Source organism: Oncorhynchus tshawytscha, linkage group LG29 (genome assembly GCF_018296145.1).
Source record: "Oncorhynchus tshawytscha isolate Ot180627B linkage group LG29, Otsh_v2.0, whole genome shotgun sequence".
Lineage (NCBI taxonomy): Eukaryota > Metazoa > Chordata > Actinopteri > Salmoniformes > Salmonidae > Oncorhynchus > Oncorhynchus tshawytscha.
In genome coordinates, this window is record NC_056457.1 from 15,259,717 (window position 1) to 15,287,130 (window position 27,414).

The 27,414-nt window shown below is 43.0% G+C and overlaps 1 protein-coding gene across 3 annotated transcripts in view; it reads right to left on the reverse strand.

The window, feature by feature from the left end:
* lg29h8orf34 (linkage group 29 C8orf34 homolog) overlaps positions 1–27,414 on the reverse strand; it is a 168,809-nt gene that overhangs the window by 119,410 nt on the left and 21,985 nt on the right. For all 3 annotated transcript variants that reach the window (XR_006080322.1, XR_006080323.1, XM_042308945.1), the window contains exons 2-4: positions 21,243–21,387; positions 19,586–19,717; positions 4,047–4,166 (exon numbers count right to left, since the gene is read on the reverse strand). Coding sequence is in view for 1 of the 3 variants with exons in the window: in XM_042308945.1 (XP_042164879.1) it covers positions 4,047–4,166; positions 19,586–19,717; positions 21,243–21,387 (397 nt within the window). In the remaining 2 variants the exon portion in view is untranslated. The remainder of the gene's footprint in view (positions 1–4,046; positions 4,167–19,585; positions 19,718–21,242; positions 21,388–27,414) is intronic.

Consider the following 27,414-nt stretch of genomic DNA (forward strand, 5'->3'; position numbering starts at 1 on the left):
TTTAGTTTTCATGCTAGTGAGGGCCGAGAATCCACTCTCACAGAGATACGTGGTTGCAAAGGGGCATCAGTGTCTTAACAGCGCGATTTGACAAGGCAGGATACTCTGAGCGCAGCCCAATACAGGAATCTGGCAGTGGCTTCTGATTAAATTTTCACAGAACCGCTTGTTGCAATTTCGATGAGGTTCTCTTGTTCAGATATCGGTAAGTGGACTGGAGGCAGGGCATGAAAGGGATAATGAACCCAATTGTTTGCGTCATCTGTTTCTGGAAAGTACCTGCGTAATTGCACACCCAATTCACTCAGGTGCTTCGCAATATCACATTTGATATTGTCCGTAAGCTTGAGTTCATTTGCACAAAAAAAATCATACAATGATGGAAAGACCTGTGTGCTGTCCTTGTTAATGCAGACAGAGAAGCGCTCCAACTTCTTAATCATAGCCTCAATTTTGTCCCGCACATTGAATATAGTTGCGACTACAGAGAGTCCCTGAAGTCCTAGATTCAGATCATTCAGGCGAAAAAAAACATCACCCAGATAGGCCAGTCGTGTGAGAAACTCAACATCATGCAAGCAGTCAGACAAGTGAAAATTATTGTCAGTAAAGAAAACTTTAAGCTTGTCTCTCAATTTTAAAAAAAACCTGCCAATACTTTGCTTCTTGATAACCAGAGAACTTCTTCTGTATGTTGTAAAAGCGTTACATGGTCGCTGCTCATATCATTGCATAGTGCAGATAATACACGAGAGTTCAGGGGCCTTGCTTTAACAAAGTTAAACATTTTCACTGCAGTGTCCTAAGCGTCTTTCAAGCTGTCAGGCATTCTCTTGGCAGCAAGAGCCTCTTGGTGGATGCTGCAGTGTACCCAAGTGGCGACGGGAGCAACTGCTTGCACGCATGTTACCTTTCCACGATGTATAACTGTCATGACTTTTGCAACATCATGAGCAGCAGCTATGTTTGGCTACAGTACATACGGACCGTTAGTGGAATTCCCGCTAGAGGTTAATGTGATTGGATGTTAATTATTTGACTAGGCTTCCTGTATTTGACATTGTGTTGTTATTTCGTTGAACACTAGATGGTTTAGTTGTATTTTTGGCAGTGAAACGAGGATACTCAGGCGAGAAAAAAACATCACCCAAATGTATAGCCCCTTGGGAAAATATAAATCTGTTTGAAAATGTGAAGAATTATTATTATTATTATTTTTCTTTCTTCTGTGAATCACATTTTTATTTGATGTACCCCGACAGCATTGCTCGTACCCCAGTTTGGGAATACTTGCTCTAGAGCCTTGGCTTTAGGCTTTAGGGTACAGTATTAGGGTTTAGGGTACAGTATTAATATTTAGGTTACAGTATTAGGGTTTAGTTACTAGACTCACTGCGTGACAGGTTCTGTCCCGCCTGCTTCCGCTCCCCCTCCCAAGTGCCAGGCTACCCGTCGTCACGCGCACATGTTACCATCACTACGCGCAGCTATGCTCATTGGACTCACCTGGACTCCCTCACTGTGTTGATTGCCCCTGCATATATGTCTGCTCCTCTGTGTTGTTCCCTGTAGTAGCATTGTTTGTCATGTCGTGTTTATGTCCAGATGTTGTTCCTGTTCCGTTGCATGTCCGTCTAAATTAAATGGTTCACTGCCTGTACCTGCTTCTCATCTCCTGCGTTGGGCATTACAGGTTCTCTAGCGCCTTGGCTTTGGGGCTTAGGGTACAGTATTAGGGTTTAGTTACTAGACTCACTGTGTGACATGTACCCTAAACCCCAAAGCCAAGGCGCTAGAGAACAGTATCAGGGTTTAGTTACTAGACTCACTGTGTGACAGGTTCTCTAGCGCCTTGGCTTTGGGGTTTAGGGTACAGTATTAGGGTTTAGTTACTAGACTCACTGTGTGACAGGTTCTCTAGAGCCTTGGCTTTGGGGTTTAGGGTACAGTATTAGGGTTTAGTTACTAGACTCACTGTGTGACAGGTTCTCTAGAGCCTTGGCTTTAGGGTTTAGGGTACAGTATTAGGGTTTAGGGTACAGAATTATGGTTTAGTTACTAGACTCACTGTGTGACAGGTTCTCTAGAGCCTTGGCTTTAGGGTACAGTATTAGGGTTTAGTTACTAGACTCACTGTGTGACAGGTTCTCTAGAGCCTTGGCTTTAGGGTTTAGGGTACAGTATTAGGGTTTAGGGTACAGAATTATGGTTTAGTTACTAGACTCACTGTGTGACAGGTTCTCTAGAGCCTTGGCTTTAGGGTACAGTATTAGGGTTTAGTTACTAGACTCACTGTGTGACAGGTTCTCTAGCGCCTTGGCTTTAGGGTTTAGGGTACAGTATTAGGATTTAGTTACTAGACTCACTGTGTGACAGGTTCTCTAGAGCCTTGGCTTTAGGGTACAGTATTAGGGTTTAGGGTACAGTATTAGGGTTTAGTTACTAGACTCACTGTGTGACAGGTTCTCTAGAGCCTTGGCTTTAGGGTTTAGGGTACAGTATTAGGGTTTAGTTATTAGACTCACTGTGTGACAGGTTCTCTAGAGCCTTGGCCTTAGGGTTTAGGGTGCAGTATTAGGATTTAGTTACTAGACTCACTGTGTGACAGGTTCTCTAGAGCCTTGGCCTTAGGGTTTAGGGTACAGTATTAGGTTTAGTTACTAGACTCACTGTGTGACAGGTTCTCTAGCGCCTTGGCTTTAGGGTTTAGGGTACAGTATTAGGGTTTAGTTACTAGACTCACTGTGTGACAGGTTCTCTAGAGCCTTGGCTTTAGGGTACAGTATTAGGGTTTAGTTACTAGACTCACTGTGTGACAGGTTCTCTAGCGCCTTGGCTTTAGGGTTTAGGGTACAGTATTAGGATTTAGTTACTAGACTCACTGTGTGACAGGTTCTCTAGAGCCTTGGCTTTAGGGTACAGTATTAGGGTTTAGGGTACAGTATTAGGGTTTAGTTACTAGACTCACTGTGTGACAGGTTCTCTAGAGCCTTGGCTTTAGGGTTTAGGGTACAGTATTAGGGTTTAGTTATTAGACTCACTGTGTGACAGGTTCTCTAGAGCCTTGGCCTTAGGGTTTAGGGTGCAGTATTAGGATTTAGTTACTAGACTCACTGTGTGACAGGTTCTCTAGAGCCTTGGCCTTAGGGTTTAGGGTACAGTATTAGGGTTTAGGGTACAGTATCAGGGTTTAGGGTACAGTATTAGGGTTTAGTTACTAGAATCACTGTGTGACAGGTTCTCTAGAGCCTTGGCTTAAGGGTTTAGGGTACAGTATTAGGGTTTAGTTACTAGACTCACTGTGGGACATGTTCTCTAGAGCCTTGGCTTTAGGGTTTAGGGTACAGTATTAGGGTTTAGTTACTAGACTCACTGTGTGACAGGTATCTCGAGAGCATTGGCTTAAGGGTTTAGGGTACAGTATTAGGGTTTAGGGTACAGTATTAGGGTTTGGTTACTAGATGCACTGCGTGACAGGTTCTCCAGAGCCTTGGCTTAAAAGGGTTTAGGGTACAGTATTAGGGTTTGGTTACTAGATGCACTGCTGGACAGGTTCTCGAGAGCCTTGGGTTTAGGGTACAGTATTAGGGTTTAGTTACTAGACTCACTGCGTGACAGGTTCTCTAGAGCCTTGGCTTCAGGGTTTAGGGTACAGTATTAGGGTTTAGTTACTAGACTCATTGCGTGACAGGTTCTCCAGGGCCTTGGCTTCAGGGTTTAGGTTACAGCATTAGGGTTTAGTTACTGTACTCACTGCGTGACAGGTTCTCCAGAGCCTTGGCTTCAGGGTTTAGGGTACAGCATTAGGGTTTAGTTACTGTACTCACTGCGTGACAGGTTCTCCAGGGCCTTGGCTTCAGGGTTTAGGGTACAGCATTAGGGTTTAGTTACTGTACTCACTGTGTGACAGGTTCTCCAGGGCCTTGGCTTCAGGGTTTAGGTTACAGCATTAGGGTTTAGTTACTGTACTCACTGCGTGACAGGTTCTCCAGGGCCTTGGCTTCAGGGTTTAGGGTACAGCATTAGGGTTTAGTTACTGTACTCACTGCGTGACAGGTTCTCCAGAGCCTTGCCCAGCTTCTTGCTCTCCTGCAGGATGTGGTTGAGCTCATCAAAGTCTTTGCTCTCCCTCCACTCCCACGATGGGTGCTCTATGGACCGCGGCACTGAAACACACAAACACACAGAGCAATTTCATTGAAATGTTCTTCAACACTGAAACAAACCAGAACTTGAGAAAGTCATTAACTTTCACATACGTCAATAAAGCTTAGATATCAAGAGAAGTTTTCTGTATGGAAAAGCTTGGAGGAAAGTCTATGTATCCCCTCCAAGACCATTGGTCTCCCTCAAGGCCTGGAGGACATTACAGCATGACTAGCAGATGAAAATGGGACAAACAAAAAGAGGAAATGACCCAGATTTCATTATCATCTCACCAACGTCTTCCAGTGTCCCCTGCCTTAGCCCTGGGCCCCTCTATCTCCCTCTACATCTCTCGCTCCCTCTAAACATTACCTAGAGGATTAATTGATGAATGAAGAGTGAGAGATATATACATGAAATATGGAGGGAGAGGGGGAGAGATATTCTCCTATAGGGATAGGGGAATATACATGGAGTCTTTAACTGAACCCACATCTTATGTGCATCATTATGTTCCTATACTGAGTGTACACAACATTCAGAATACCTCTTTCCATGACATAAACTGACCAGGTGAAAGCTATAATCACTTATTGATGTCACTTGTTAAATCCACTTCAATCAGTGTAGATGAAGGGGAGGAGACAGGTTAAAGAAAGATTTTTAAGCCTTGCGACAATTGAGACACGGGTTGTGTACGTATGCCATTTAGAGGGTGAATGGGCAAGACTAAATGTTTGCCTTTGAACGGGGTATGGTAGTAGGTGCCAGGAGCACAGGTTTGTGTCAAAAACTGCAGCGATGCTGGGCATTTCACGCTTAACAGTTTCCTGTGTGTATCAAGAATGGCCCACCACCCAAAGGACATCCAGCCAACTTGGGAACTGTGGGAAGCACTGGAGCCAACATAGGCCAGCATCCCTGTGGAACGCATTCAACAGCTTGTAGAGTCCATGCACCAATGAATGTAGGCTGTTCTGAGGGCAAAAGAGGGTGCAACTTAATATTAGGATGGTGTTCCTAATGTTTTGTACACTCAGTGTAAAGTACATCTCTGAATAAACCATCCATATAGAACTGGCCTACTGCACTAATATCCCCGTTTAGGGATAATAATGGACATACATGCAGTGCTCCGCCATGCGGGGCAGTCGAGTCATTGGGATCAGGGCTTGCTATCAAAATAATTCTCTCTCTTTCTCGCTTATACGCTAAAACTAGGTCCTTTTACTGCAACATTCAAATGTACAAAAATGTATCTGAAAAGCAGCCTGACACGTCAACAAACCATCGTTTAACATAGCTTAATAACAACATAGATATTGGTCTCTACTAGCCTACAACATACAAGTGAGAAGTGTATGCTAAGGTCAAAATTGAGTTCAATCGTGGCCTGGAGTGGTCTAACGGTTAGGGTTGCTACATTCAGCGTGCCAGCACATATAAGCATAACGTGTCGGCGTGGGTTCAATTCTGACCCACGCCGCCACTAGGCTACGACATGAGGTTCCACAAATAACTCAATCCCCCCGATTGACTTGATTTATTTACACATTTCAAATATAGACAGTGCAAGGATATCTTGATGAGAAATGACCATACCAGATAACATAAATAGGAAACAAAGAAGATAACAACAATATGCTACACCAACATTAGTTTCCATTAATACAATGTGGCAGGTAAATTGGCATAGTACTGTAGATTTGCAGTGGTAAACAATGAAATTCTTGAACAGAATGCTTGTCAATTAGATGAATCGCCCTTAGTCTGTTCAAAAATTGTGGGTTTGATTCCTGCTGGGCCACCAATACTAATATTTGGACAGAAAAAAGGGCATCTACTAAATGGCAAGAGCCTGTAAAGATGTTTCTCAAGCCATTATATTCTGGTGTATAGAGGAGCACAGCTCTGTCTCTTCAATGCCAAACTGGCAGTTGAGAAATAGTGCTTCAGGAACTGAGAGAAAAACAGAAGAGTGAAAGCCACAATTGAACTTAATTCTGACCTTACCATACACTTCACACTTGAACGTCACAACCTAGTGGAAACCAATATCTATATTGTTATTAAGCTATGTAAAATGACGGCTGATGATGCGTCTGGTTGCTGTCAGATACATTTTTGTACATTTGAATGTTACAGAAATAGGACCTTGGCCTAAAGTTGGAGTGAGCAAGAGAGAACATTTATTTGAGGGCGAACCGTGATCCTATTAACTCGAATGCCCAGCATGGAGAGAAGGAGAACTGCTCTTTTTCAGGGACTCATGGGGCTCATTTGAATTTTCTGATGCAGCAGGAAAATTCTCAGCGACAAAAAAATGATCACGTAAAGATCGACATCTGCAGTAATAATCCATCAGACACACACACACACACACACACACACAGTTTTGGATTCCATGAGCAGTTCTGTTAGTAGATTTTACTGCATGACGATAATGGTGAGAGATCTATATTCATCAGGACATACAGTATTAGGTCCTTATGAAATATACATCACTTTGAAAAGATCTGAAATACAGCAGGAAATGGGTGGGTGAAAGCAGGGACACTACTAAATGTTCTAGAAAGTCATCTGAAGCAGTAATCTAAAACTACTTTGATGGATTCTGTCCTTCTATGTTCCTGAGAAGTGAGTACTGCTCCTGCATACATCACTGTACTGTGTTGTATCTCTGAACATCACTACTGTATGGATGACTACTTTGAATTTCATCAGCCATCTGTGTAAAGTACAGTACTAGACGTGTTCTACAAAGATACAGTGATACCAGGTGTTATGCATGTTTCATGTATGTTTCATGACTGAAATACACTGGATTACTGGAAGTGTTCTACAGTAGGGGGGAGGTCCATGTTACATTTATAAACCTGGCGAGTACACAGGTACGTCATCTACCTTTTTGACATTTTGTTTTGAGGAAGAAAAGAGGATTTTATCGGTTGTTATTTAGTGTAAATGAATTTACTGCATGAGTCACACGGTGTCTTAACACACACAAGTTAGCAGAGGCATGTTTAGTCTCTGCTGTTCTTTCTATCTATTTCTCTCTTCTTCTTCCTACCTCTTTCAATTGTAATAGTCAACTGTAACAGTAGCATAGAAATACTAGAAACAAAGAAGGAATGAAATATTACACATGTCCTGTATGTAATGGCTGCTAAACAGACATCTCCAGCACTTCAGAGGCGGCTGCCCAGAGACAGAGATTAGGAATCACTGGCCACTTTAAGGAAATGAAACACTAGACACTTTAATAATGTCTCTGTATCTTGCATTACTCATCTCATATGTGTAAACTGTACTCGACACTATTCTACGGTATCTTAGTCACTTTAATTGTTTGTAAATATTGGATCATCCATCTCATATGTATATACTGTACTCTATACTATGGCACTGTATCTTAGTCCAATGCCACTCTGACATGTATATATATTCTTAATCCATTCCTACTTAGATGTACGTGTATTTTGGGAAAACATTGTGAAACTGTTAGATATTATTTGTTAGATACTACAGCACTGTCAGAGCTAGAAGCAGGAGCATTTCGCTACACCCGCAATAACATCTGCTAAACATGTGTATGTGGCCAATAACATTTGATTTGATTTTAACAGTCTGTTGAATTATAATAATAGACACATGTATGTAAACTGTATGTTGATTCCTTTATTTCCTGGGAGATTAAGCTATTAAATATTATTATAAAAGATGAGATTGTGGTGCTGTAATGTTCATGCTTTCTAGCCTGTTTTGAAGTGCACGGTTACCCTGCAATAAACTCTCACCAACAAGATACAAAACAAACACACACTACTTGTCTTCCTATGGAGAGAAAAAATCTATTCAGGCTTTTCTGGATATTTAACATATTTCATTGCTCAAAGTAAGCAATAGGTACAAATATGATTTTCACAAAATGTTAATTGTTTTGTTAATTTTGTTTTTTGTTGGAATGAATAGAGTGATTCACCCATAATCATTGTACCTACAGTATATTTATATATAGATGATCTGCTTTTATCTTGATCTCTTAGACCTCACCCTGCAGTCAGGAGAAAAGGAGAGCTACTGTAGTTTCGTTTTCTTGTAAATGTTTTCATGACATAGGAAAAGTCATGAGAATGGAATGTAGATCAATGACATAACAAGAGATGACGGTTTATTGTTGTAACAATTTATTGGTCAACATCAGCTGTTGTTTTAGTCAATGAGTCTAAATGAAATACTGTTGAAATACATTCAATGTATTTTCTCTTCATATTGTTACACATCATCCACCCTTCATCACCAGCGTGAATGACACTGGGGCTGTTGCATTTTAGGCTGGATGAAATCTAAGACAGTGATGCGGTTTGGGTCCCAGACACAGTCCTCTTCTAGACCACTCTTCACCATACCACAGTTAGGAGGAACCCAGGCGGTGTTGTAACCGTTCTCATGCCAGGTTGTCCGCAGAGGATGATACTGATTGTCAATTCTTTTCACCTTGCCCACATTGACTTTGACTCGGATGACAACCCTCTGATTTTCAGGAAGCTCCAGGGGGTACCTGCTTGCCTTCTGCAGGTCTCGGCTGAGGTACACTCCACGCCCCAACATACCACCAGCAGACTGACGAAAACCAGTGTTCAGGATTTGATTTGCGGCCTGCTTAGTGGTGCCGTGGTACATGATGTAGGTATTTCCATCTTGTGGTTCAGTTTGGCCCAGTCGCACTACCCCAGAGGGAAGAGTGAAGTCATCTTCTGCCCACATGGTTGTGTAAATGCTGCTGTAAAGAAGACAGGACTGTCAGTGATGTGAGAGATCTACTACACCCTAATGATATGGCCAGTCAGGCACATGCTCAGATAAAGTCCTAGGGGTACTGGAGAACCTGCCCTTTGTCCCTACTATTAAAACAGTGCCCTTTTGATTGATGGTATTTTTAAAATCAATTTATTTTCTCTCTTGTTACTTTAATTGTAACAACTTGCCCATCAAACTACATAATTTCTCATAGATTCATGAATCTTGTAAAAAAGTCCCCTCCCCGCCCTTCAACCTGCATGGAGTGATCTACAACGCTGGGTGGTGAGTTTGAAATGAATACTGCCAGTAGTTGGTTACTTAGGGTTGCTAGCATGTCTCGTCTCAGGATCAGGGACAGGAAAAGGGGCAACTGCAGTTTGACTGTCAGTAGCAGAACAGATTTAAATCAAGTAAAGACTAGTTAGCTTGTTTTGGAAGCATAACTAACTAGCTGATTCATCTGTATTTGGGATGATCAGCTGATCTAGACCACCACAGTAGTGGTTCTAGCAAAGATACTTTAACTTCCTCCCTTTCATCTGTGGTTCTAGCTTGTTTACCCTACAATGTGTGATGAGTGAGTGTGGCTTTGTTTTTACTTTGATCACCTTAAAAGGTCTGTTCACGACCCTGTGGCTGGTCTACATTATTATGCCGTCTGAGGGACAAGTCGGGTAGTAGTTTAACTGTTCTGGGTGACAGTATCAAATACCCATTCTTTTCACAACATTATAAACAAATGAATTTTTACATGGAAATGTCATGGTATGGATTCAGTTAATTGTTTAGCTTCTTTGTTGGTGACCTACTCTTTGATCATATGCACATTTTACAGAGAGGATATAAGAGACTTAAAATAGTCAAGGCAAAGGACATCCTAAACAAACTGCTCATCAACAGATTCCAAAAAATAACCAAAAGGAAATGTTGGAATGTCAGAAACAAAATGTAAAACTTAGCAGGTTTGATCAACATTAGATGGATAAAGTACTTACCTAATGACAGAGTTGGATGTCTAGCTGACGTTGATCTCAGGGTACAGGTAAGGTAGAGTGATTCAAAGGATTACTTTATACCACTTCTAAAGGAAGATATGACAAGGGCGTGTTGTGCAGTGAATATGCAAACAAATGAGGTTCTAGTTGTACATTTTGTTTCCCATCAAACAGGTTATCACATGACCAAGGTACATATAAGGATGAAAGGCGGCAGATTTACTAATAGTTTGCACCCTCCACTCTCTCTCTCCCTCTCAGATGCAGAGATCCTATGTATGTTTCATGACTGAAATCCACTAAGACACAAAGAATGGACTCCACATAGGATAAGGGTATCCTGTGGATACCATGTGCTATGCATGTTTCATGACTGAAATACACTGGATTACTGGAAGTGTTCTACAGTAGGGGATGTCCATATTACATTTATAAACCTTCCTTCCTTCCTCTCTGTATCTATTTGTCTCTTCTCCTTCCTACCTCTTTCCATTATAATGGTCAACTGTAACAGTGACATAGAAAGACGAGAAACAAACGAGAAATGACATATCACACATGTACTGTATGTAAACCGTATGTTGAATAAAAGTAGACACGTATGTAAACCGTATGTTGATGCCTTTATTTCCTGGGAGATTAAGCTATTCATTATTATTATAAAAGACGAGCTTGTGCTGCCGTAATGGTCATGATTTCTAGCCTGTTTTGAACATATTTTATTGCTCAATGTACGAAACAGGCACAAATATTATTTACACAAATGATTCATATTTAGTTGTTTGTTGAAATGAATAGAGTGATTCACCCATAATCATTGTACCTACATTTATATATAGATGATCTGCTTTTATCTTGATCTCTTAGACCTCACCCTGCAGTCAGGAGAAAAGGAGAGCTACTGTAGTTTCGTTTTCTTGTAAATGTGTTCATGACATAGGAAAAGTCATGAGAATGGAATGTAGATCAATGACATAACAAGAGATGACGGATACTACAGCACTGTCAGAGCTAGAAGCACAAGCATTTCGCTACACACGTAATAACATCTGCTAAACATGTGTATGTGGCCAATAACATTTGATTGGATTTGATTTTAACAGTATGTTGAATAATAATAATAGACACATGTATGTAAACTGTATGTAGATACCTTTATTTCATGGGAGATTAAGCTAATAAATAAAAGATGAGATTGTGGTGTAATGTTCATGCTTTCTAGCCTGTTTTGAAGTGCACGGTTACCCTGCAATAAACTCTCACCAACAAGATACAAAACAAACACACACTACTTGTCTTCCTATGGAGAGAAAAAATCTATTCAGGCTTTTCTGCTGTTTAACGTATTTCATTGCTCAACGTAAGCAATAGGTACAAATATTATTTTATATTTTGTTCATTTTGCTGTTTGTTAAAATGATTCACCCATAATCTATAAATATACTGTAGGTACAATGATGATCTGCTTTTATCTTGATCTCTTAGACCTCACCCTGCAGTCAGGAGAAAAGGAGAGCTACTGTAGTTTCGTTTTCTTGTAAATGTTTTCATGACATAGGAAAAGTCATGAGAATGGAATGTAGATCAATGACATAACAAGAGATGACGGATTATTGTTCTAACAATTCATTGGCCAAAATCAACTGTTGTTTTAGTAAATTTGTCTAAATTACATACTTTTGCAATACATTCAATGTATTTTTATTTTCATAATTTCACACGTAAACAAACAAACAACCATATATTACTGGTGAAATCCAGTATTTTAACATTATAGAGACTTGCTTATCCAAATAAGATTTTTGCAAATCAACCTTGTTTTTGTTATGTTATGCACAAAATAGTTTGATGGATTCTGCCCTTCTATGTACTGAGAAGTGAGTGCTGCTCCTGCAAACATCACAGCTCAGCGTTCAACACCATAGTGCCCTCAAAGCTCATCACTAAGCTAAGGACCCTGGGACTAAACACCTCCCTCTGCAACTGGATCCTGGACTTCCTGACGGGCCGCCCCCAGATGGTAAGGGTAGGTAACAACACATCTGCCAAGCTGATCCTCAACACGGGGGCCCATCAGGGGTGTGTGCTCAGTCCTCTCCTGTACTCCCGGTTCACTCGACTGCACGGCCAGGCACGACTCCAACACCATCATTAAGTTTGCCGATAACACAACAGTGGTAGGCCTGACCACCGACAATGATGAGACAGCCTGTAGGGAGGAGGTCAGAGACCTGGCCGTGTGGTGCCAGGCCAACAACCTGTCCCTCAACGTGATCAGGACAAAGGAGATGATTGTGGATTACAGGAAAAGGAGGACTGAGCGTGCCCCCATTCTCATCGACGGGGTTGCAGTGGAGCAGGTTGAGAGCTTCAAGTTCCTTGTCGTCCACATCACCAACAAACTAACATGGTCCAAACACACCAAGACAGTCGTGAAGAGGGCATGACAAGACCTATTCCCCCTCAGGAGACTGAAAAGATTTGGCATGGGTCCTCAGATCCTCAAAAGGTTCTACAGCTGCACCATCGAGAACATCCTGACCTGTTGCATCACTGCCTGGTATGGCAACTGCTCGGCCTCCGACCGCAAGGCACTACAGAGGGTAGTGCGTACAGTACATCACTGGGGCTAAGCTTCCTGGCATCCAGGACCTCCATACCAGGTGGTGTCAGAGGAAGGCCCTAAAAATTGTCAACGACTCCAGCCACCCTAGTCATAGACGGTTCTCTCTGCTACCGCACGGCAAGCGGTACCGGAGCGCCAAGTCTTGGTCCAAAAGGCTTCTTAACAGCTTCTACCTCCAAGCCATAAGACTCCTGAACAGCTAATCCAAGGGCTACCCAGACCCCTCTTTTACGCTACTGCTACTCTCTGTTTATTATCTATGCATTGTCACTTCAATTCCACCTACATGTACATATTAACTCAATTACCTCAACTAACCGGTGCCCCCGCCCATTGACTCTGTACCGGTATCCCCTGTATATAGCCTCGCTATTGTATTTTACTGCTGCCGTTGAATTATTTTTTTACTTTTATTTTCTATTTTTTTACTTAACACTTATTTTTGTTAAAACTTCTTAAAGCATTGTTGGTTAAGGGCTTGTAAGTAAGCATTTCACTGTAAGGTCTAACTGTTATATTCGGCGCATGTGACAAATACAATTTGATTTGATTTGTACTGTGTTGGATCTCTGAAAATTACTTCTGTATGGATGACTACTTTGAATGTCATCAGCCATCTGTGTAAAGTACAGTACTAGACGTGTTCTACAAAGATACAGTGATACCAGGTGTTATGCATGTTTCATGTACAGTACGTTTCATGACTGAAATACACTGGATTAATAGAAGTATTCTACAGTATGGGCAACACTGGCGAGTACACAGGTACGTAATCTACCTTTTTGACAGTTTGTTTTGAGGAAGAAAAGAGGATTTTATCGGTTGTTATTTAGTGTAAATGAATTTACTGCATGAGTCACACGGTGTCTTAACACACACAAGTTAGCAGAGGCATGTTTAGTCTCTGCTGTTCTTTCCTCTCCTCCCTTTCCTTCCTTCCTTCCTTCCTCTCCATCTAGTCTCCTTCTTCTATCCATTAGAATGGCCAACTGTAACAGTGGCATAGAAAGACGAGAAACAAACGGGGAATGACATATGACACATGTACTGTATGTTAACAGAATGTTGAATAACAATAGACATGTATGTAAACCGTATGTTTGATGCCTTTATTACCTGGGCGATGAAGCTATGAAATATTATTATAAAAGTTGAGATTGTGGTGGCGTAATGGTCATGCTTTCTAACTTGTTTTGAAGTGCACGGTTACCATGCAGCAAACTCTAACCCACAACATACATAAACAAACACACACTACTTGTCTTTCTATGGAGAGAAAAAATCTATTCTGGCTTTTCTGCTGTTTAACATATTTCATTGCTCAAAATAAGCAATAGGTACAAATATTATATTCACAAAATGTTAATTGTTTTGTTGTTTGTTGGAATGAATAGAGTGATTCACCCATAATCATTGTACCTACAGTATATTTATATATAGATGATCTGCTTTTATCTTGATCTCTTAGACCTCACCCTGCAGTCAGGAGAAAAGGCGAGCTACTGTAGTTTCGTTTTCTTGTAAATGTTTTCATGACATAGGAAAAGTCATGAGAATGGAATGTAGATCAATGACATAACAAGAGATGACGGTTTATTGTTGTAACAATTTATTGGTCAAAATCAGCTGTTGTTTTAGTCAATGAGTCTAAATGAAATACTGTTGAAATACATTCAATGTATTTTCTCTTCATATTGTTACACATCATCCACCCTTCATCACCAGCGTGAATGACACTGGGGCTGTTGCATTTTAGGCTGGATGAAATCTAAGACAGTGATGCGGTTTGGGTCCCAGACACAGTCCTCTTCTAGACCACTCTTCACCATACCACAGTTAGGAGGAACCCAGGCGGTGTCGTAACCGTTCTCATGCCAGGTTGTCCGCAGAGGATGATACTGATTGTCAATTCTTTTCACCTTGCCCACATTGACTTTGACTCGGATGACAACCCTCTGATTTTCAGGAAGCTCCAGGGGGTACCTGCTTGCCTTCTGCAGGTCTCGGCTGAGGTACACTCCACGCCCCAACATACCACCAGCAGACTGACGAAAACCAGTGTTCAGGATTTGATTTGCGGCCTGCTTAGTGGTGCCGTGGTACATGATGTAGGTATAGCCATCTTGTGGTTCAGTTTGGCCCAGTCGCACTACCCCAGAGGGAAGAGTGAAGTCATCTTCTGCCCACATGGTTGTGTAAATGCTGCTGTAAAGAAGACAGGACTGTCAGTGATGTGAGAGATCTACTACACCCTAATGATATGGCCAGTCAGGCACATGCTCAGATAAAGTCCTAGGGGTACTGGAGAACCTGCCCTTTGTCCCTACTATTAAAACAGTGCCCTTTTGATTGATGGTGTTTTTTAAACCAATTTATTTTCTCTCTTGTCACTTTAAATTGTAACAAATTTCCCATTAAACTAGATATTCTCATGAACTCATGAATCTTGTAAAAAAGTCCCCTCCCCGCCCTTCAACCTGCATGGAGTGATCTACAACGCTGGGTGGTGAGTTTGAAATGAATACTGCCAGTAGTTGGTTACTTAGGGTTGCTAGCATGTCTCGTCTCAGGATCAGGGACAGGAAAAGGGGCAACTGCAGTTTGACTGTCAGTAGCAGAACAGATTTAAATCAAGTAAAGACTAGTTAGCTTGTTTTGGAAGCATAACTAACTAGCTGATTCATCTACATTTGGGATGATCAGCTGATCTAGACCACCACAGTAGTGGTTCTAGCAAAGATACTTTAACTTCCTCCCTTTCATCTGTGGTTCTAGCTTGTTTACCCTACAATGTGTGATGAGCGAGTGTGGCTTTGTTTTTAACCTTGAGCATCTCCCCCATCAAAGGTCGGTTCACGCAACATTTTTATTTAGTTTAATAACTTCTTTGTTGCTGAGAATTTTCCTTCACCGCAGAAAATGTAAACTTGTAGTGTATTTGAGTTTTAAAAACGCATCTAAAGTTTGTAATTTCCACTGACATTTCAGACTAGATTTCCCCTAACAAAACATTTATCGACACCTACAAAATTGTCCAATTATTATAATCCACATAATAATTCAAATTTCCCATTGCTGCAGGATTATTTTCCTGCTGTAGCAAACTGTCTCAAATTAAAATCCTACATAAGTAGCTTAACTTCTATGGGTGACAGTAACAAACCTCCATTCTTTTCACAACATTATAAACATAAACCGTAAGGTGCAAAATGATTTACATGGAAATGTCATGGTATGCATTCATTCAATTGTTTCGCTTTTTTGTTGGTGACCTACTCTTTGATCATATGCACATTTTACAGAGAGGATATAAAATAGTCAAGGCAAAGGACATCCTAAACAAACTGCTCATCTACAGATTCCAAAAATAACCAAAATGCAGAGTTGAAATATTGAAACCAAAATGTCAAACTTATGACACTTATGAAGTATGATCACGATTAGATGGATAAAGTACTTACCTAATATTGTCTAGGTGATGTTGATCTCAGGGTACAGGTAAGGTAAGAGTGATTCAACAGATGACTTTAGAACAGTTCTAGAAGAAGTTATGATAAGGGTGTTTCGTTTGGGCAATATGCAAACGAATGAGGGTCTGCTTTTAAGTTTCATTTCCCGTCATACAGGATATCACATGATCAAGGTTCATATAAGGATGAGAGGGGAGACTAAACAGTTTCCACCCTCCTCCTCGAACTCTCTCTCTCTCTTGCTCACTGTCTTTGTTTTAAGGGGTGGGTCAACTTTAATATTGCGGATAGATTGTTGCTTCCAGCAATGTAATTGTCTGAATCATTTCCAATTCCCCATATATTTTTGGGGTAAATATATATATTTATATATTTACAGTCGTGGTCAAAAGTTTTGAGAATGACACAATTATTCAGCGCTTCAGTGTCTTTAGATATTTTTGTCAGATGTTACTATGGAACACTGAAGTTTAATTACAAGCATTTCATAAGTGTCAAAGGCTTTTATTGACAATTACATGAAGTTGATGCAAAGAGTCCATATTTGCAGTGTTACCCTTCTTTTTCAAGACCTCTGCAATCCGCCCTGGCATGCTGTCAATTAACTTCTGGGCCACATCCCGACTGATGGCAGCCCATTCTTGCATAATCAATGCTTGGAGTTTGTCAGAATTTGGGGGTTTTTGTTTGTCCACCCGCCTCTTGAGGATTGAGCACAAATTCTCAATGGGATTAAGGTCTGGGGATTTTCCTGGCCATGGACCCAAAATATCGATGTTTTCTTCCCGAGCCACTTAGTTATCACTTTTGTCTTATGGCAAGGTGCTCCATCATGCTGGAAAAGGCATTGTTCGTCACCAAACTGTTCCTGGATGGTTGGGAGACGTTGCTCTCGGAGGATGTGTTGGTACCATTGGCTGAGAAGCAACCCCACATATGAATCGTCTCAGGATGCTTTACTGTTGGCATGACACAGGACTGATGGTAGCGCTCACCTTGTCTTCTCCGGACAAGCTTTTTTCCGGATGCCCAAACAATCGGAAAGGGGATTCATCCTCAGCAGTCCTCAGCAGTCCAATCCCTGTACCCTTTGCAGAATATTGCTTCTTTGCTGCCCTTCTTGACACCAGGCCATCCTCCAAAAGTCTTCGCCTCACTGTGCATGAAGATGCACTCACAACTGCCTGCTGCCATTCCTGAGCAAGCTCTGTACTGGTGTTGGCTCGATCCCGCAGCTGAATCAACTTTAGGAGACGGTCCTGGCGCTTGCTGGACTTTCTTGGGCGCCCTGAAGCGTTCTTCACAACAATTGAACTGCTCTCCTTGAAGTTCTTGATGATCCGATAAATGGTTGATTTAGGTGCAATCTTACTGGCAGCAATATCCTTGCCTGTGGAGCCCTTTTTGTGCAAAGCAATGATGACGGCACGTGTTTCCTTGCAGGTAACCATGGCTGACGGAGGTGGCGATGTAGCCCTGGGGATTCAGTTTGCAATTAATTGTAATTCATCTGATCACATCTGATTCATAACATTCTAGAGTATATGAAAATTGCCATCATACAAACTGAAAAATTAATATTTGTGTCATTCTCAAAACCTTTGGCCACGACTGTACATATACTGTCACGACTTCCGCCGAAGTCGGCTCCTCTCCTTGTTCGGGTGGCGTTCGCCGATCGACGTCACCGGCTTTCGAGCCATCGCCGCACCAGTTTTCATATTCCCATTTGTTTTGTCTTGTTCCATACACACCTGGTTTTCATTCCCTAACCCCACTGAATGTATTTAGTCCTCTGTTCCCCTCCATGTCTTTGTGTGAAATTGTATTTATGTTATGTGGGTATTGTTACGCGCCATACTTTTTGTCTATGTTCCGTGTTTGGGAATAAAAAGTGCGCCTGTTCACTACACTCCGCTCTCCTGCACCTGAATTCGCCTCCAGTACACATCCTTAACATATATAAACATGCATATATATAAACACAAACATATACATACAAATACACACACATATATACATATATAAATATACCTATCTTTTTGAAATATATTTTCCTTTATTATTTTCCCCTAACCCTACCACCCCTCCCCTAATTGTAGTAAACTAATGGTCAACAACACTGAGGCTTCTACTTCCAGCTTATACATACTATATACATTTTACAGACACAATGTATTTTACAATAGTTATATTATGTTGGTTTTTGTCCTCGCCTTCCTCTATTTCTGATGTCCATCCTGTTTGACTTGCCATATATTTGTAACTGTGCTATTTCACAAAAGTTCTGAACCTGTATACATTTTACAGACCCCCCCACATACACAATCCATGTCTCAATCGTCTCAAGTCTTAAAAATACTTCTTTAACATGTCTCCTCCCCTTCATCTCCACTGATGGAAGTGGATTCAACAAGTGACGTCAATAAGGGATCTTAGCTTTCACCTGGTCAATCCGTCATTGGGAGAGAATCAAAGCAGGTGTTCATAATGTTTTGTACACTCAGGGTCTGTTTCATGACTGAAATGCACATCGTATGAGAAGGTATCCTGTGGTCCATTGTGGCCCAGTTAGTAAGGAGCTTGAAATGTCAGGATTGTCCGTTTGATTCCCGCTGGGGCCGCCAATATATGTTTCAAAAACATCTCCCATTATATTCTGGTGCAGCTTTGAGAGGAGCACAGCTCTGTCTCTTTGCTGCCAGTTAAGGTGTAGTGTGTGATATTGGAAAAGCTTCGCAATCAGGGCCACCAGGGTAGACACACAGACACAGAGATAGAGACAGATCCTCACATTCATTTCCTCCTGAGCAATGGTCTGACCACAGCCTGAAATAGCCTGGGACTGGCAGAGACAGAGAGCAATACTGAATTATTGAGGTTTCTCTCTCTCTCTCCATCTTTTTTTTCTCTCTGACCCATCTCTCTCTCTCATTCAGATTCCATCCCCCAGTTATCTGTGCTATAGACCCTCCGGTAGTGTACCCATCTGGCTCTAGCAGAGTTAACCACGACTAATTTAATGGGAAATTACATCCAATTAAAAGGGGAGATTGAAACTAATGAGGTGAATAATTGGGGTACAACAGGTATCAATGCAATGGACGAACGGTTCCTACTCAAACCTGCAGTTCAGCTTGCTGGAGTTTAGGGGAGATTGTAAGCGCTGTGCCGTGACACCACCTTCACTAAGACCTGATGTGTCTGTCTGTCACACCGAAAGCAAAGAAGCTTCCTGGTGTTTGTATTACTGTCGGTGGACTTTGTTCAGAAAAGACTGGCAGGATTGGCACCTGCTACATCTGCTGCCGAGAGGTTCCCGACATCAATTTGTAATGACAGAGGTACTGACAGGACTGTTAAAGGTTATATAGGTGTATAAAAGGGAAGACTGAAAGCAATGAGGTGAATGCTTAGGGTACAGCAGGTATCAACGTAAAGGGTGAACGGTTCCTATCCGAACCTCTACTACAGTCTGCTGGACTAGAGAAGGGAGATACAGAGGCTCTCACAGATACACAGCATTCAAATGCAGATACACTCACGGGACTTGGACTCTGGTGAGGGAGGGGAGATGTTAGACACAGCTAGATCACTCTTAGACTTCTTGGGTTTCTTAGGATGGATCTGCCAGGGCTTCTCATAACTCCTGAAGTCACGGCGTCCTTTACTCTCTCCTGGGAGGAGATGAACAAAGCAAAGTACAGAGAGATCATTGATTAAAACCTGCTCCAGAGCGCTCAGGACCTGGGTGAAGGTTCACCCTCCAACAGGACAACAACCCTAAGCACACAGACAAGACAACGCAGGAGTGGCTTGAATGGCCCAGCCAGAGGCCGGACTTAAACCAGATCTAATATCTCTGGAGAGACCTGGAAATAGCTGTGCAGTGACGCTTCCCATCCAATCTGACAGAACTTGAGAGGATCTGCAGAGAAGAATGTGAGAAACTCCTCAAATACAGGTGTGCCAAGCTTGTAGCGTCATACCCAAGAAGACTCAAGGCTGTAATCGCTGCCAAAGGTGCTTCAACAAAGTACTGAGTAAAGGGTCTGAATACTCACAGTACCAGTCAAAGGTTTGGACACATCTACTCATTCAAGGGTTTTTCTTTATTTTTACTATTTTCTATCTTGTAGAATAATAGTGAAGACATCAAAACTCTGAAATAACACATATGGAATCATGTAGTAACCAAAAAAGTATTAAATAAATCAAAATATATTTTATATTTGAGATTCTTCAAAGTAGCCACCCTTTGCACCTGATGACAGCTTTGCACACTCTTGGCATTCTCTCAACCAGCTTCATGAGGTAGTCACCTGGAATGCATTTCAATTAACTGGTGGGCCTTGTTAAAAGTTAATTTGTGGAATTTCTTTCCTTCTTAATGCGTTTGAGACAATCAGTTGTGTTGTGACAAGGTAGAGGTGGTAAACAGAAGATAGCCCTATTTGGTACAATACCAATCCATATTATGGCAAGAACAGCTCAAATAAGCAAAGAGAAATGACAATCCATCATTACTTTAAGGCTTGAAGGTCAGTCAATCCAGAAAAAAATGTAAAGAACTCCTTTGGTCTGATGAGTCCAAATTTGAGATTTTTGGTTCCAACCGCCGTGTCTTTGTGAGGCGTAGAGTAGGTGAACGGATTATCTCCCGACGTGTGGTTCCCACCGTGAAACATGGAGGAGGTGGTGTGGGGGTGCTTTGCTGTTGACACTGTCAGTGATTTATTTAGAATTCAAGGCACACTTAACCAACATGGCTACCACCGCATTCTGCAGTGATAGACTTCCATGTGTTTATCAACAGGACAATGACCCAAACACACCTCCAGGTTGTATAAGGGCTATTTGACCAAGAAGGAGAGGGATGCATCACATGCATTGACTGGTACTGTATGTCAATGTGATATTTCAGTTTTTTATACATTTGCAAACATTTCTAAAAACGTGTTTTTCTTGTCATTATGGGGTATTGTGTGTAGATTGATGAGGGGGGAAAATGATTTCATCAATTTTAGAATAAGGCTGTAACGTAACAAAATGGGGAACAAGTGAAAGAGACTGAATACGTCCCGAATGCAATGTATGTGTGGTACATGTGTGCGTGATTGTGTGCATATGCATGTACTTATAATATAGCACATTATGTGAGCATCTGAGTGTGGGTCTGTGCGTGTGTGTGTGTGTTCCTACCTGCAGAGCTCTCGGCCCACAGTGCGGCGGAGCCCGACAGTGTCCTGTGCAGCTTGCCGGGGCTGCCTTGCTTGGTCTGTAGGTGATTGATGAGAAAAGGAATAGGGTGATCTGGGGTCTCGCTTATCAGACTGGTCATCATCTCCTATCAAGACAGAACAAAAGACACGTCAGACAGATAGACAGAGAGACAGGGGAGGAGAGAGAGAAAGAAAGAGGGGGAATTAAGAGTGGGGGAAAGAGAGAGAGAGACAGAGAGAGACAGAGAAAGACAGAGAGAGACAGAGAGAGACAGAGAGAGACAGAGAGAGAAAGAGAGAGAAAGAGACAGAGACGGAGACAGAGACAGGGGAGGAGAGAGAGAAAGAAAGAGAGGGGGAATTAAGAGTGGGGGAAAGAGAGAGAGAGACAGAGAGAGAGAGAAAGAGACAGAAAGACAGAAACAGAGAGAGAGAGAAAGAAAGAGGGGGAATTAAGAGTGGGGGAAAGAGAGAGAGAGAGACAGAGAGAGAGAGAGACAGAGAGACAGAGAGACAGAGAGACAGAGAGACAGAGAGACAGAGAGAGAGAGAGAGAGAGAGGAGATAGATGGGGAGAATAGAAAACAGTTAGACAGACGGAGGAGATGAGAAGGTGAGCGTGGGATGAATTCTGAGGGAGAAAAAAGAGAGGGCAGAACAGGTAGCACTCAGGCAGACTGACAAAATTGGGGAGGAGAGTGGGAGGGAGGGAGAGAGAGAGAGAGAGATTGAGGAAGGAGGGCCGAACAGAGAGCAGCCAGACAGACGGACGAACAGACTGGGGAGAGGGAGAGAGAGATGGAGAAAAGGAGAGGTGAAGCTGTAGGGAGGAAGGAGAGGGGTAGAAAAAAATCAGACAGGCAGCTGGACAGACAAGGGCAGAGGGAGATACAGGAAGAGGAAATAGAGAAAGAGAGATGACAGAGATGATAGAGATGATAGAGATGATAGAGATGACAGAGATGATAGAGATGACTAGAATGGGGAAACAGAGACGTGGGAGGAGTGGAGAGAAAGGAGAACAGGTAAAGGAGAAGGTGATGAAGACGAGATGAACAAGAGAAAGATCTGGACAGAAAGCAGAAGGAAAAGGAGAGAAGGGAGAAAGATAGAGAGAACAGAGGAAAGACGACAGAAGTTAAAGAGAGAGGTAGCAGGGGTTGAGGTCACCTGACTTGGCATGCTGCTCTGACAGACTGTCTGATGGGTATTCGCTATCTGATCTGCCACATGCCTAATTAGATACAGTACCTGCGTCCCAAATGGCACCCTATTCCCTAGATAGTGCACTACTGGGAATAGGGTGCCATTTGAGGGTACAACCACAATCCTTGACAAGCCAAACCATGACAGCCAACATATTTTTCAAAAAGGGATGATGAACAAGAACATTTGCATTCCCATGAAATATGAGCTCAGTACAGAAATACCTGCATTTTAGTCATGACAGCTTCACGCAGAGAAGAAAATCATGTGGAACTTAACCTGATTAGAAACAGTACACAAACCAGCACCACTTACAGCACAGTGAGTGTAATTCAGCAGCTACTGATAATAAACTACATTCTTAGAAGGGCTCTGCAAAGTTAGTCTATTTCCGTGTGTGTGTGTGTGTGTGTGTGTGTGTGACTGTGTGTGTGTGTGTGTGTTATCAGGGCTATGGGGATGAACTCTGCCTGAAACTCAGTCAGATTAGCTGAAGCTATCACCAGAAATGCAGTAGAGGGCTGGGCTGGTGGCACCTACCCAGCATGCACCCCGTGCTGGGTCCACTGACTCAGTGCCATCAACCCAGGTCCCATGCGGCTCAGTTGGTATAGCATGGCGCTTGCAACGCCAGGGTTGTGGGTTCCATACCCACGTGGAACCAGTACGAGAAATGTATGATCTCACACCTGTAAATTGGTCTAGATAAGAGCTTCTACTAAAATGTATGTTTGTGTTTCTGTGCGAGAACGTGTGTAATACCTTAGTCAGCTACGCTAGTCTTGACCGTGCAGAGAGTACAGTAGGTCATTGGTCAGTGGGACATGCCTGCCTGGCCTTTGTGTCTGTGCAGAGCAGCTTAATGGCAACAGCTGTAGGCTACAGTACATCTCAACCAGTGAGAGAGAGAGAGAGAGAAACCTCACAAATTCAATTCCAAAAGACTCAATAACATGGGATGCTCTGCCCCCCAAAAAAGGTGATGTCTTAAAAGAAGCAGTGTTGTTGAGGAATCCAAATCCCCTGCAGCTACAGAGACAATCTCTCCACGTTAAGAGACAATCTCTCCACGTTAAGAGACAATCTCTCCACGTTAAGAGACAATCTCTCCACGTTAAGAGACAATCTCTCCACGTTAAGAGACAATCTCTCCACGTTAAGAGACAATCTCTCCACGTTAAGAGACAATCTCTCCACGTTAAGAGACAATCTCTCCAAGTTAAGAGATAATCTCTCCACATTAAAGCTGGATGATTTAGCTACTCAGGCTGTTTCACTACTGAAACATTGTTAAGTGCAGAAGCTCAATTGTACTCTACCTGCAAGCACATACACACACTGACTACATGTTATTGAAACACAAAGAGGGGGGTCGTTGTGCTCAGATCAAAAGGCGTTTGCCACTCAAGTAGTAAAGTGAATTTCTGCTGTACGCGCAGCACTCAATTATAAACACACTAATGATGGTGGGATGCAACAGTTCTAATTAGTGTTTCGTAGCTCCGGTGGGTTGTGTGAGCTCTGGCTCTATGCTGAGTAGGTGCCACCAGCCCACCCGTGTGTGTGTTTTATATCTGGGCTATGGGGATGAACTTGTGAACTCTGCTTACACCAGAAATGCCACAACGCAGTACAGGTCTGGGTGGCCCCTACCCAGCTTAGAGCAACACACAAACACACACACGGGTGGGCTGGTGGCACCTACAGTACTCAGCATAGACCCAGTGCCAGAGCTGAGGTGGGCAATTATATCATTACCGTGCCTCTGAGTTCAAAAGACAAAAGCCATTTCTTGTTTTTGCATGCATGTGTGAGCTTGGGTGTGTGTTCCTATGTGTGTGTGCATGCGTTTGTGTTTCAGTGTCTAATTAATACCTTAGTCAGCGAGACTGGTCTTGGCTGTGCAGAGAGAAGTCCTCCTGTAATTGGTAATTGGTCAGGGGGATATTCCTGCCTGCCTGGCCCTTCTTGTCTATGTAGAGAAGCTTAATGCCACCTAGCAGCAGCAGTAGGCTACAGTGTATGTCAACCACCGTGTGTGTGTGTGTGAGCGAGAGAGAGCGAGAGAGAGCGAGAGCGAGAGAGAGCAAGAGAGAGCGAGCAAGAGAGAGAGAGCAAGAGAGAGAGAGAGCAAGAGAGAGAGAGAGAGAGAGAGAGAAAGAGAGAGAGAAAGAGAAAGAGAGAGAGAAAGAGAAAGAGAAAGAGAGAGAGAAAGAGAGAGAGACTGGGGGAGAGAGGGGGAGGGAGGTACAGCGCATGAATTCAATTCCAAAATTCAATTCCAAACTCACTGACACGGGATGCTCTGCCTCATACAGGTGATGTCTTACAAAAGCAGTATTGCTGAGGAATCAAAATCCCCTGATAAACAGAGGATTAGATTTCCCCTGCAGCTACCGGGATAATCTTACCACATTCTATATGTTAAAGTGGATGATTTAGCTACTAAGACACTGACACGCTCATGTAGGTAAGCACACACACACCCGAATTCACACAGACACACTAAGACTGTTTCCTATTGATACACACTGACCGAGAGAGAGAGAGAGAGAGAGAGAGATACATACAACTACTAAAGTGAATTAAAAACCCACTAGCAGTGGTGGGATGTAACAGTTATAATTAGTGTTTAGTAGCTCTGTGTGTGCCTGTTTGTGTGTATGTGTCTCCAGTTGGTAATTAAACTAACCTAGCAACAGGAAGTCTATAAAGCAAAGCCTATAATTTATGGTTTTGCTCAGGAAGCCAACACACACACACACACACACGTGTTCAGGAAGCCAATTGAGCAGAGTGTTGTTAAACACCCTGGTGTTCCTGAGGAGTAAACATTTTCTGCGGCGAGAAAAGGATGTAGTGTGTGTGTGTGTGTGTGTGCGCGCGTGCGTGTTTCAGTTTGTGTACTACAGCAGTAATACACAGCGTATTGTGTGTCACAAACATACTATTGCAGCAGGCAAAGCAACCGGAACTGACACATTCACTTAGTATGGTAATGAGGTGCTTTAAATAAAGCGTGACGCCTCATCTCATAACCACACGTTGATTGGTGATCACATTTCTCCTGATGGGGGGAGCCCCACTCTGATGTACTGATGAATTTGGGTCAACAACTCTGTCTCACAGGAGTAGACATTAACAGTGTTAGGGTTAGATAGGGATTGATGTGCATCAGTACAATAGCATTCAAGATGGGGGGCTCGGTGTGTGTGTGTGTTAGACAAAGTGACCATGCAGTTGTGTGTGTGTGTGACCAATACTTCCTGATAGCTCAGCACTGTCCCTCAGCAGTCTGGTGGCACTAATAGACAAGCTGTCAGCTAGCCAAGAGAGAGAAAGACCGAGGGAGTAAGACCACCTTCTTGTCCTACCCAGCTCTCAAGGACTCCCAAAGGTACACTGCTATATGATGACAGACAAACACACAGCACATATCTCTCTCTGTAAGTCTCTCTCTCTCCCTCCATATGCTGTTCTACTCCCTCTCTTTTTCTATTCCAGTAGCCTGACGCAGACCGTGTTGTTGCTGTATCACTAAAGTAGCTTCATTATTAGAAGAGGGGCTGGGAACAGGGGATGTGGAGGAAGACAAGAATGAATGAGTGATGCATGGGACTGTTTTGGTGGAGGACGGAGGAGAGGAGCTAGGGATAGGACTCTCTGGAGAAATTCCAGACCTTGAATCAGCAGGCAGACGAGAGAAGGGGAGATCGTGCGGAAGAGAGGAAAACAGGGGGAACGTGGGAGAGAGGGCACAGCCACCGGACTGTCAGTGCCAGGGGACACACTGTGGAGTGGGCACACACACACATATATACAGCCAGCTTTAGCTTTTTGGGGGTGAAATTTGGTTGGGTGGCCCCTCACCTTGTAAAAAAAACATTTTAGTGGACCTTTCGACAGAAGAGAGAAAAAAACATTTTTTTTAAAAGTGAATTTCCTACAATTCTACACATTTTGCCATGGGGCCCTAAGCAACCGCTTAGGGAACTGGCCCTGCATGGGCACATGCACAAACACCCACCCATACACTCCCTCTGCTTCTCTGGTCAGACAAGCCTCCATGAGGTGACTGTCATGGGTCTCCATATCAAAGGAGTTCATCTTACGGAACATGAATAAGACCATTCCATCAATCCCAGTATTAGCCAGTAGGGTCCTTCGTTGCAGCATGTTATGTTACAGCATGGGATATGTTCCAAATGGCATCCTAATCCTTATATAGTGCACTACTTTTGACCAGAAACACTATGAGCCCTCGTCAAAAGTAGTGCACTAAGCCTCCCGGGTGGCGCAGTGGTTAAGGGCGCTGTACTGCAGCGCCGGGAGGTCCATGGGCGACGCACAATGGCCTAGCGTCGTCCGGGTTAGGGAGGGCTTGGCCGGTAGGGATGTCCCTGTCTCATCGCACACCAGGGACTCCTGTGGCGGGCCGGGCGCAGTGCGCGCTAACCAAGGTTGCCAGGTGCACAGTGTTTCCTCCGACATATTGGTGCGGCTGGCTTCCGGGTTGGATGCGCGCTGTGTTAAGAAGCAGTGCGGCTTGGTTGGGTTGTGTATCAGAGGACGCATGACTTTCAACCTTCGTCTCTCCCGAGCCCGTACGGGAGTTGTAGCGATGAGACAAGATTGGATACCACGAAATTGGGGAGAAAAAGGGGTCAAATTAAAAATTAAAATAATAAAAGGTAGTGCACTATAAAGGGAATGGGGTGCCAATTGGGACGTAGGCCGGGTCTGCAGGCTACAGCAGGCCAATGATAACGGCAGACATCCGTGGTGCACAGCATGACTGCCTTCTCTCTCTCTCGTTATGGCTCTCTTTCTCCCACTTGCTCTCTCTTCAGTCTGTCTCCTCAATCTATCTCCTTTCTCGCTCTGATCTATATCCTTGCTCTATGCTCTTAATTCCCTCTCTCTCTCCCCCACTCCCTCTCTCTCTC